We start from the raw sequence: 13,252 nt of genomic DNA on the forward strand, positions 1-13,252 counted from the left end.
TATATATATATATATATATATATATATATGTGGATATGCACAAACAGACTCACACACACACATATGCATATATATACACATGCATGTTCGTGCATGTGTATATGTATACATACATAAATATACACACATGCATATATGTATCTATGTAAGTATGTGTGTGTATATACACACACACACACACATATATACATGCATGCATACATATATACATACATACACATATGCATACATATATACATACACACACACATATGCACATACTTGTGTATGAGCATGCACACGCACACACACAAACTCCATTTTACTGAGACAGTATACAAAATGACAATGTGAAGAAGATACACAGTTGATTCAAAATGATAGCCGAACCACACGAGTTGTTTTATTGATGTAATCTTATACACAACTTGTTGACATTTCACTAATATCTTATTCAGGTTTGCAAAGAGTTTGGGGAATTATTTTGACATTTTATTGACTGATAAAATTTTTACAGAATCTCAATGAACAGTTTTAGTCAAATCTAAATATTTGTCTCTTAAATGAATAGAATATTTTTAGTATGCAAACTAGAGCTCTGAGAGCAGTGATTTTACAATCAGCTTTGAAATCAGTACCTTCAATTAGTTTGTTTTCATTATAGCATTCATTCATCCATCTTCAATGCCCATTATTCCTGGATGGACCATGGGAGTAGGGTCCTTAGGTACCTTCTCCATAGAGTCCTATCAGAAACAACCATTGTACTTTATGCCTGGATTCCCAAGAGTGACCAACTGAGTCTATGGATATTATATAAAAGTACAATTCACTGAACTACAGTAGTCATACTACATAAATACTATACTAGTCATACTATCTATCCATCCATCTGTTTTTGCTGCCAACTATTCCTGTGAGGGTTATAGAAGGTAGTGTCCACAGTCCCCTCCTCCACAGGGCCCTATTAGAAGCAACTGTTATTTCAGCTTCCAGCTGGATTCCAAAGCCTGATCAGCTAGGACTATGGATATTATCCAATCCATTTTGTTTTTAGTCTTGTTCTTTTGTCAGTTGGTTTGAAGAATCTGTCTTGTGATTTTTTCCTGTGACATTCTAATCACATGTCTGCAGTACTGAAGCTGTGATCTCTCTGTGTGAAGAAGTAATGGCTTCAACTTGGAGAGATTCCCTGATCTCTGACCTATGCACCTATTTGAGTAACCTTATTCCAGAGACCTTTCAGAAGAATGCCAATCTCAATTGTATTCTTTCAGTCATTACTCAACATTCATGACTGTAGGAGAGGATCAAATGAAAATAATTATGGCAGCAAAGAGATTCCATTTCAAAATGTAGATATGGTTGAGTGGGCAAGTGGCTTGCTTTGCAGTCATGTGGTTTCTGGTGCAGTCCAACAATATGGCACCTTGGGCAAGTGTCTTCTGCTATAATTCCAGGCTGATTAATGCCTTGTGAGTGAATTTGATAGACTGAAACTGTGTGGAAACCCAGGCTGTGTATGAGGCATATGTTATTTTGTGTGTGTGTGTGTGTGTGTGTGTGTGTGCATGCACGAGTTTGTTCTCACCACTGTGTGATAACCAGTATAGGTTTGTTTACATCCCCCTAACTTAGCAGTTTAGCAAAAGTGACTACTAGGATATGTATCAAACTTATGTACCAAACTTAAAAGCGTCAAGCACTGGGACTGATTTGTTCAACTAAAACACTTCCAGTTGGTTCCTTTTTTCTGCCACAGTCCAATGACCAAAACAAGTAAGACATAAAAGAAGACACTTCTCACAATGTCCCAGTGTGCCAAGGGGCACCATTTTCAAACTACTGCCCTAACTTACATTATACTGGTAAATCACGAATGAATGCTTCCATCCACTACCCTGGGTATAAAACATCTCTCAACGTAAAGTACATCAGAATATCTCAAGGGCAACAAGTCAAACAACTCAAAACCCTTCCTGACCATTTAACGTCCATTAGAAGTAAGACGACAGATCCTAAAAGATTAGTCAACCAATAGATAATTCAATCTCTGCAGCTAACTCGGCTGATAGATTAGTTATATCTCAAGTGAAAGCTTTCTGGCTTAAAGTCTACCATTGATCTATTTAACTCTGTTTGTTATAAATAAGTTTACATCAAAGAAAAGCAACTCTTCTCATTACATTGATTTAATCCAGACAAATTCTCAATTCTGTTATGAAGTGAAATTCCGTTTTCTGTCAAACACAATCTATATAAAAGGATTATGTCTATAATAGTCTTGTGCAGGTTTAATCTTTTTGGTCGAGGACACGCATGTGTGTGCGTGTGTGTGTGTGTTTGTGCAAGAGTTTGTATGTGTGTGTGCACATGTACACGTGTGTGAAGTTGTGAGTAGGATGATGATATTTTCAGAATGTTCTTATTCTTCGAATATTTATGTATTCTTCATCTCTTCTCTTGTGTGTCTGATTATCCTTTGGCAGGTGTGGTTAAGGTGCAAGCATGGGTGCGTGGTAAGAATTTAGCTTCACAACCACATGGTTTTTGGTTCACTCCCACTGCAAGGTACCAGGCCTTGTAAGTGGTTTCAGGAGATGGCAACTGAAAAAAGCCTGTTGCGTAAATATATATATGTGTGTGTATATATATATGTGTGTGTGTGTATATATATATATATATATATATATATATATAGGAAAGAAGGTTTGAAAGTGCAATGGACTTTTTAGAGATGTCAATTGACTTGACTGGTTTCACTTTTTTAGAAAAAGATTGTCAAAAGTAAAATGTAAATCATGGTCACAGTCGAATCAATGACTGAAACAAGTAAAAGATAAAAGAGTCTGTTACCTCATTCTGTGAGAAAGAGCATTTCTCCTTTTCTTTTTCTTTCTTGCTGGTAAATTAATACCAAATGAAGTCCATACAAGGTTTTTTTGGTCAAACAAACTTTCTGCAAAGATCACAAACAAAAAAAGCTATATTTAATCAAGTCTTTTCACATCTAATTTTAGGTGAGGGTCATGTATGGAGGTATGTTCTATTATAGTGCATTGCAGCATCCACCACTTATTGCTAATTCTCTACAACTGGCTGATGATGCTCTTGCTCCACTCAGGTGACAACCCGCCAACCCATGGGTCTGTTGTTGGTGAGGGTTTTTATGAGGCTGGAAAGCAAATCCTACCATAACCTCTTTTAATTGCCTTTTTACAACATGCAGAGGAAATGCTGGGTTTATTCTTCAACATGCTCAGTGATGAATTAAATATTCTTTAAGTCCTTGGTATATTTACATTTCATTTACTTTACATCACAATTTTTTAACCATAGCCATACTGATAATAGTTTTCTAATTAGGCAAACAACTGGTTCGTTACATCATCATCATCATTTAACGTCCATTTTCCATGCTAGCATGGGTTGGACGATTTGACTGGGGACTGGCGAACCAGATTGCTACACCAGGCTCCAATCCAATCTGGCAATGTTTCTACAGTTGGATTCCCTTCCTAACGCCAACTACTCCGAGAGTGTAGTGGGTGCTTTTTATGTGCCACCGGCACGAGGGCCAGTCTGGCGGTACTGGCAACGGCCATGCTCAAATGGTGTTTTTTACATGCCACCTGCACAGGAGTCGGTCCAATGTTTTGTTCACATGCCACTGGCACGAGTGCCAGTAAGGCAAAGCTGGAAACGATCACGCTCAAATAGTGTTTTTTACGTGCCACCAGCACAGAAGCAAGACCGCTGCTCTGGCAGTGATCCTGCTTGGACGGTGTTGTTAGCACTCCACTGGTACAGGTTCCAGTCATCGAATTTGGTTCAGTTTCGATCTAAATTCGATGCTGAACCGGGTGTAACTTGACACTCTTGGTGCATCATTCAAAGGCTAAAACAAAGCAAAGCACACTGTGACCAGAGATGTATAACAACATCCAATACTCTCTTCAACACTGTGATACCATGATACACACACACAAACATATATATACACGCACACACATATACACCTACAAACATACACATACACAAATGTGTGTGTGTATGTAAAATAAATAGTTAAGGCAGTTTATTTATGAAACACTTTACAAGTTTCTTTTTTAATTTTGGAGAAGTTCTCTCCAATATTTCTTGTATTGATACTTCAGGGAGTAAATAAATATTGATGAATTATAGTTTATTCAACTGCCAACATTCCCTTCAGTATTTTAAGCAATCTTCATAAAGATATCGATTCAGTTTCCTGGCACAAACAGTAAACCACCAACCTAGACTCTTTGCAATATTGTTGGCTCAACCCTTAGCGTTTTCGTTCAAATTCTGCCAGTGACGAGCTTTGTTCCTCTGACTGACATTAATAAAATAAATACAAGTTGTTGCTTAACCTTGATAATCCAACCATGACCACCTAATATTTTTATATATGTCAGGGAGATGCAAGCATGGCTGTGTGGTTAAAGAACTTTGCTTCCCAACCATGTGGTTTGAGTTTCAACCCCCACTGTGCACCATCTTGGGCAAATGTCTTTTACTATGGCTCTAAGCCAACCAATGATTTGAGAGTGAATTTGGTAGATGGAAACTGAAAGAAGCCCATCTAATGTATGTGTGCGTGCATGTTCTTTGTGTCTGTGTTTGTTAACTCCCCACCATATTAATTGGTGTAGGTTTGTTTACATCCTTTTAACTTAATAGTTCAGCAAAATGGACTGATAGCATAAGTATACCAGACTTTAAAAACAGCATAGGAGTCAGTTTCTTTGACTAAACCCTTCAAGGTCGTGCTCCAGTATGGCCACAGTCAAAATGACTGACACAAGGTAGAAGACAGGTTGTTATTTAACCCTGGCAGTCCAGCAGTGACTGTTTTATATTTCTTATACCTAAGAGTAGGAAGGACTAGAACTGAATGACAAACTGGACAGTGTCCAACATGTCCTCTTTTAACAACAGAAGGGTGAGATTTAATGAAATCTAGCTGCTAAATTGAGCAATAGACATCCAGCTAGAAAAATCGTTAACACATCAAACAAAGCCCCAAACAGCATTTCTTCCAACTCTTTATGATCTGAATTGAAATTCTGTTGTGAAATCATCTTTGCTTTTTGTCCCTTTTTGGGATTGATAAAATAAAGTACCAATCAAGTACTTGCATCTATGAAATCGACTTAACCCCTTCTTTCAAAACTGCTGGCCTTGACCCCCTGCAAAGAGCCAATGTCCTGTTCAAGGGGAAAAATGTAAACTTAGTCACTTATCCACCATGGAATCCAGGTTAACTGGTCTTATGAGTCCTGGGGCTTGAAAAACAATTAAACTTTAAGCAATGATGTATCAACTCATTTATTAAGTCATTAAATATAACTAATGAACTGAGTTCAATTCAATCAACTATGTTCCAATATTAGAAATTATTAGTTTTATTATTATTATTTTGTTAATGCCTGCTAATTAACTTAGCAGGTATTTTATCTTGCTGTTTGGCAACAACAAGTTTCCTTAAGTCTCAAGAATCTGTCTTAGGATTCTTGTACAATATAAGATGGTACCTTTCTGATATTTATCATTGTTGTTGCTGTTGTTATTATTATTAAAGCGACAATCATTATTAAGGCAGACTCAGTGGTAGTGGCATCATCATCAAGCTTATTATTATTATTATTATGATTATTATTATTATTATTATTATTTTTATTATAATTATTATCATCATTATAATTATTATTCTGGCCAATGCCAGTACCTCGTGACTGGCTCTCATGCCGGTGGCATGTAAAGAGTACCAACCGAACGTGGCCGATGCCAGTACCCCCTGACTGGCCCCTGTGCCAGTGCCACATAAAAAATACTATTCGAACATGATCAATGTCAGGCCCACCTGATTGGCTCCTGTACCGGTGGCATGTAAAAAGCACCCACTACAGTCTCAGAGCAGTTGGCGTTAGGAAGGGCATCCAGTTGTAGAAACTCTCCCAAATCAGATTGGAGCCTGGTGCAGCTATCCGGTTCACCAGTCCTCAGTCAAATCGTCCAACCCATGTTAGCATGGAAAGTGGATGGTAAACGATGATGATGAAAACAAAACAAATTAATCCTTACTTCTATTTTTATTTTGGGGATTTTGAAATGCTTCACCCATTGAAACATAAATAGCAGCTTCTTTAGGAATATCTTCGGGGCTCCATACTTTGGTTCCATCTTCAAGATAAATTATTCGAGCAGCAAAGGGCAATTGCAGCTTCTTCGTACACAATTCCAGTAACTGGAAAAAAACAAACAAAATTAAATAAAACTAAACAATCAACAAATAAAACAAATTAAAATTATAAAATATTCATCAGCCAAAGATTCCAAATTACACCTGAATATAAGGACAGGTGGAATAGCAATTGTTATTATATGTATTATATGTCCACATGATGGTTGTCCACTAGTGACCAAGGAAAACCATTACTGACCTTTAGAAACATTGTGCTAAGACTACCTTACACCTTACACTTGTGGCTCCATTGGTGACTAACAAGCCCTGCACTTCACAAATACACACGACTGCAAACATTACAGACCAAGCTTTCCTCATTCATTACACTGGCAGAGCATTTTCGAGCAGCACACTTAAATACTTCATTAAGGTATTGATTACCTCCTTTACCTGTCTCCTCCATCCATGGTGGTGACAAGCATTGCTCTCCCAGTCAGCTTCCTGTATTACACAGACCTTTAATGAGGGCTTTACACAGTCCTTAAATCGCAGTCATGGCTTCTGATGGGGTCGCTTTCCACTAACAAGTTCCCCATGTAGCATCTGTTTAGGGATCCTGCTATCATTCATTCTAACAAGGTGTCCAGTCTAACGTAACCAGTGTTTATGCATCAATGCCACAATACTCAGGATATTGACTCTCCTCAGGATCTGTGTATCTGGGGTTTTTAAGGCCCAGCCAACATTCAGAATGTGTCTCAGACATCTCTGTTGGAAGTGTTCAAGGACCTTAACATGATGCTTGTAAAGGGTCCACATCTCACATGAGTAAAGGAGCGATGTCAGTACACATGCATGGTACGCAGCAATTGTATGTATGTAAACTTTTTTGTGAACCCTAAAATACCACAAAAACCAATTTTACGTAGAAAGAATGTCATGACCTGAACGTGATATATCTGTTTACATCTTTACTTCCATTTCTGACTGAATCCTAAACAATAGCAAAAAACCCCTTCATCAAACCAAAATAAATCTCTTCACCATGTCTTTCTATCAATGCACATCATACAAACACATACTTTCCTCCTGTCCCCCTCTGTAACCCCCTTACCATATAACCCTAATTAGACACGACATCTAATTATCCTTCACATTACCTCCACCTACCCAAAAACAACATATATAAAGTCAAAAAGAATGATCTGATGAAAGCAGGCAATTTGAAACTGGAAGGACACTATCAACCTTTTCCTTGTGGGGCCTACTACTTTCATTGGTTCAGGTATGGCTGTGTGGTTAAAAAGCGCACTTTGCAACCAGGTGGTTTCAAGTTCAGTCCCACTGCATGACAGTTTGGGTAAGTGTTTTCTGCTATAGCCTTGGGTTGGCTAATACCTTATGAGTGAGACAGAAATTGTAAGATAGTCCATCATGCATGTGTCTATGTGTGTCTGTATTGTGTTTGTTCCTACCTCCACTTGGGGTTGATTTGTTAAGTTAAACCCTTCAAGGCAGTGCTCCAGCATGGCCACAGTCCACTGACTAAAACAATATACACACACATATATGCATGCAAATATATGCACATATATACACAAGCAAAATCACACTCACACATATATATATGTATAGAATTCAACATGTATAGAATACAACGTGCATAGAATACACATGGATAGAATTCAACATGTATAGAATACAACATGTATAGAATACACATGTATAGAAGAGAATACAGCATGTATAAAATACACATGTATATAAAATAACATGTATAGAATACACATAGATAGAATACAACATGTATAGAATACACATGTATAGAATACAAGTATAGAATATAACATGTATAGAATACATGCATAGCATACAACATGTATAGAATACAACATGTATAGAATACACATGTATAAAATACACATGTATAGAACACATGTATATAAAACAACATGTATAGAATACACATGGATAGAATACAAGATGTATAGAATACAACATGTATTGAATACACATGTATAGAATACAACCGGCTTCTGTACAGTAACTATGAATCCAATTCCACTCAAAAGATATTGGTCAACTGAAAACTCTTGTAGAAGACACTTAACCAAGTTGTCATCACATGACAGAGTCGGAAGTGAAGCAACGTGAATTCAAAGTGAACTCTTTAACATGCAGCCCTTCATGTGTCCATTAATAAATCAATAACCCCAATATCACTCACCATTGGCAGGTCTGGTGCAGCAACTCTAGTAAAAACATTGCAGTCCCCATTTCTGTAAGCCTTCACCACTATTATAGGGGGTTGTCTTCTGATACAGCTCTGTGAAGTTTTGGGTGGTTTTTCTGCAATAGAAGAAATACAGGATTCCCTGAACTTATGTCAGTGATTGGTTCACCATCATCATCCTTATCATCATCATCATCATCATCATCACCATCACCATCATCATCATCATCCTTATCATCATCATCATCCTCATCACCACCATCACCATCATCATCGCCATCATCACCATCATCATCGCCATCATCATCATCATCCTCATCACCACCATCACCATCATCATCATCATCATCATTACCATCATCACCATCATCATCCTTATCATCATCACCATCATCATCATCCTCATCATCACCATCACCATCATCATCCTTATCATCATCATCATCCTCATCATCACCATCATCCTCATCATCATCATCATCATCAACATCATCATCATCACCATCACCATCATAATAATCATCATCACCATCATCATCACCATCATCATCCTCATCATCGTCCTTATCATCATCAGCATCATCAACATCATCACCATCATCATCATCCTCATCACCATCATCATCCTCATCATCATCATCATCATCCTCATCATCATCACCATCATCGTAATCATCATCATCGTAATCATCATCATCATCACTATCATAATCATCATCATCCTCCACATCATCACCATCATCATTATCATCATCATCATCACTACCATCATCATCATTATTGTTTAATGTCTGATTTCCATGCTGGCATGAGTTGGACAGCATGACAGGAGCTGGCAAAGCAAGGATCCATACCAAGTTCCCATAGCATCATAGTATGCTTTGGGTTTGGTTTCAACAGTTTGATGCCCTTCCTAATGCCAACCACTACACAGAGTGTACTGGGTGCTTTTTTTTTCTGTGGCACCAACACCATGCTCGCACACACACAAAAGGTGGACTCACCCTGTCACAAACAACATATGAGAGTTATGCAATTTCTTACTGGACAACCCTGGACAAATGATTTGTTTCCAGTGATTAAATGTCTGTGCTGTACATTATTAGCTCATTCTCCTCATCAAATAAATGTGCCCTGAAATGGGTACGTGGGGTACCACCTGAATAGGTATGCGGGGTACTATCCATCAGGTGTCGGAAGTGATCGCAAATCAACATGAGATCAAGTGTTTTGCTCAAGAACATGACGTACTGACTTGTCCAAGGATTGAAACCGTGACTTTGCAATCATGAGCACAACACTCTAATCACTAGGTTATGGGCCTTCATAACATACACACACACGCACACGCACACATGCACACACACACACACACACTTACACAACTCTCACACACTCACCTACACACACACTCACACAAATATTCACTCTCACACACACACTTACGCACACACAAACACACTCACTCACACCCACCCACACACACTCACTTTCTCTAACACACACTCACTTTCTCACACATACTCACACACATACACACTCACTTTCTCTCACACACACTTTCACACACACACACACACACTCACATACACACACAAACACTCATACATATTCACAAACACACACACACACATTCACACACATACATTCACACACACACACGTTCACACACTCATTTTCACACACACACACACACACACACACAACTTACACACACACACACACAAAGACAGACAGTGGAATATCGACCCCCAAAAGATTAGAAACGTCCACAAATCAAGAAAACATTTACCAATTCTGGCCCCTTTGGTGCTCCTGTAGGGGCGATGGAGGGGATCAGCAAAATGGACTTCAGACAAACTTCTTCGTTTCATGGTTTGTTTTTACCATATTGATCATAACATGGAATGGAAATGGTAAGACATCAATGTAATTAATTAGTAATGCATAAACGAATGTACGAGGGGAAAAGCATAAAAGCAAACACACTCAAAGAAATAGAAGATGATGGTGATGATGATAGTGATGATGATGATGGTGATGATGATAATGGTGATAATGGTGATGATGATGATGATGATTGTAGCATCGTGGCGGTTAGAGTAACAAGGTGGCAGAATCGTTAGCGTGATAGATAAAATGCTAAGCAGCATTTCCTCTGGCTCTTTACATTCTGAGTTCAAATCCTGCTGAGGTCAACTTTGTCTTTCATACATTCAGGGGTCGATAAAATAAAAGTGGTGGCCGTGGTGTCTGTCTGTGTTGATGATAATGATGTTGATGATGCTGGTTGTAGTGAATGACAGTAATAGTTTCAATGATGTTGGCAAAAGAAAGTATGGCCTGTGATGTTGACTGTGATGATGGTAACAAGGATGTCAAAAATTGGCACAAGGCCAGACAGTCGTGGAGGAGCCATGAACTGGCCTCAGTACTCGATTGGTAATCTAGTTTATTAACCACCACTACCACCACTGCTACTGCTTTCCCCTTCCCCCAAAGGAATGAAAGGTAAAACTGACCATGGAAAGATTTGAACTCAGAACGTGGATAACACTTAAGGTAATGCAATGTACTATTTTAGGTTGTTCTGAAAATAATGGCCGTCTTCAGAAACATAATTTTATTGTGGAAAAATTAACAATAAAAATGTTTTGATTAATCAAAGTATGAGCCGTGAACATCTCTGCATCTCTGCCATCAATCAACGAGATTATTTATGCCTCGTTGATAAAAACTTATTGGCTTTGGTACTAAGAAATCTTTGAAAGCTGATTCCACCTCTGGTTTGGATCTGAAAGTTTTATCACTTAAAAACGTGTTTAAATGCTTTAAACAATGGTGGTCAGTGGGGAAAGATCAGGAGAATATGGAGGATGTGGTGAAGTCTTGTATCCCAAATCTCTGAGTTTCTGCACTGTCGTTCTTGCAACATGTGGCTTTGCATTATCGTGGAGCAGAATTGGGCTACGCCTATTTACCAATGCAGGCCTCATTTTTTGCAGGTGAGCATGCATTTCAGTAAGTTGATTGCAGTAAACATCTGCTGTAATGCTCTGATTGGCTTCCAAAAAGTTGTAATGGACAACAACAATTGCAGACCACCAGACAGTCACCATAATCTTTGGCTTTGGAAAATGTTTGGGGGCTCATCACAATCAAGCCATCGACCCGATTGTTTACGGTTATCATAAAGGATTCACTTTTCATCACAAGTGACTATTCGGTCAAGAAAAGGATCATTGGTATTTCACAGAAAGAACATTGAGCACACTTCAAAATGCCGAACTTTTTGGTTTTCATGGAGCTCATGCAGTTCCCATTTATTGAGCTTTTCCACCATACCAATCTTCTGCAGATTGCGTGAGACCATTGCAATACTAACATCAAGTGCCTGAGACACTTCTCTGACACTTTGACGTGAGTTTTGTTCAACAATTGCTTTCAATTATTCATTGTCAAGACTGCATGACCGTCCTCTACCTTCTTCATCTTCAAGGCTCTCATCACCACTACGGAATTTCTGAAACCACCTTCGTACTGTGCGATTACTAGTGGACCCCTCTCTCCATGCTCTGTTGATATTGGCAACAGTTTGGGAGGCATTGCGCCCAAGCTTGAACTCATGCAAGAAAAGTAAGCAAAGGTCCTTTTTTGTCATGTTCATATTTAAAGGTACCTATGTTTCAAGAATATTTTCTGTCTGAAATAAGCAGAACATTATTAAAGAGCATACATCAATTATTAAGTATGTTGAAATTTACCAAAAATATAATTAAAATACTATGATAAAATTGCGTTTCAAAACAACACTTAGAGCAGTCTTTATTTTCGGAACAACCTAATATTTACCTGTCAAAAAAATAAAACTATACCTACCTGTTATTTTTCACAGGTGCACTGGAAGGTCTCCGTCGAAGGCGCTTTGAATTATCTGTCAATGTATTAATTAGATTCTTGTATACTGTGTTGCTACCCTGATCAGAAAATGGCTGGAGAGTTCTGCCCTGTGTTTGTGGTCTTTGTGACAAACGTTGTTTATAAGGGCTAAAATCATATTTCAAAGATTCTGTTTCTCGGTACCTGGAAGAACCACATCTGAATTACAATGATGTAAGTTAAATTATTAAAACATACAAATTTCCCAAACCTGCCCTCTTTGTTTCTCATTCACTACATTCATTTCAAACCACCTGTTATTCTCCCTTCGCACCATTTTCTCATGTCTTGAGAAGTTCTGGTAATTAGCTTCCACCATCTCTATCTTCTTTCTAGTTACTCCCACCCAGCCCCACACAATGCAGTGCATTCCATCATATTTTTAAGCCTCCCAACACTTGGCAAACAACCATCTCCCCACTTCTCCATATCCATCCCTATACACACTTAGTCAAAAGGACATTTTGCTTTTCTCTATTCTTCTCCTATAAGTTGCTTGGCAACTTCACTCGTGCTGGTGGCACATAAAATAGCACCCAGTACACTCTGTAAAGTGGTTGGTATTGAGAAGAGTATCCAGCAGAGAGAGACCCTGCCAACACAGACCTCCCTGCAGATCACTGGATTCAGTCAAACCATCCATCCTGTGTCAGTGTCCATGCAGGCACCACATAAACAGCACCCAGTACACTCTGTAAAGTGGTTGGCATTAAGAAGGGCATCCAGAATTTGGTAGCTGGAAACTGTGTAGAAGCCAGTCATTCATATATTTGTATGTCTATGTGTATGTGTGTATGTGCATGTGTGTGCATGTATATATATACACACACACACATATATAACAACAACAACAACAATAATAATAATAATAATAATAATAATAATAATAA

The 13,252-nt window shown here is 38.3% G+C and overlaps 1 protein-coding gene across 1 annotated transcript in view; it reads right to left on the reverse strand.

The window, feature by feature from the left end:
• Positions 1 to 13,252, reverse strand: part of LOC106884146 (doublecortin domain-containing protein 1) — a 143,444-nt gene that overhangs the window by 87,508 nt on the left and 42,684 nt on the right. The window contains exons 3-7 of the mRNA XM_014935382.2: positions 12,303 to 12,506; positions 10,216 to 10,286; positions 8,418 to 8,539; positions 6,088 to 6,250; positions 2,836 to 2,938 (exon numbers count right to left, since the gene is read on the reverse strand). Coding sequence (XP_014790868.2) covers positions 2,836 to 2,938; positions 6,088 to 6,250; positions 8,418 to 8,539; positions 10,216 to 10,286; positions 12,303 to 12,506 — 663 coding nt within the window. The remainder of the gene's footprint in view (positions 1 to 2,835; positions 2,939 to 6,087; positions 6,251 to 8,417; positions 8,540 to 10,215; positions 10,287 to 12,302; positions 12,507 to 13,252) is intronic.

The sequence above is a fragment of the Octopus bimaculoides genome, chromosome 7, assembly GCF_001194135.2.
Source record: "Octopus bimaculoides isolate UCB-OBI-ISO-001 chromosome 7, ASM119413v2, whole genome shotgun sequence".
NCBI lineage: Eukaryota > Metazoa > Mollusca > Cephalopoda > Octopoda > Octopodidae > Octopus > Octopus bimaculoides.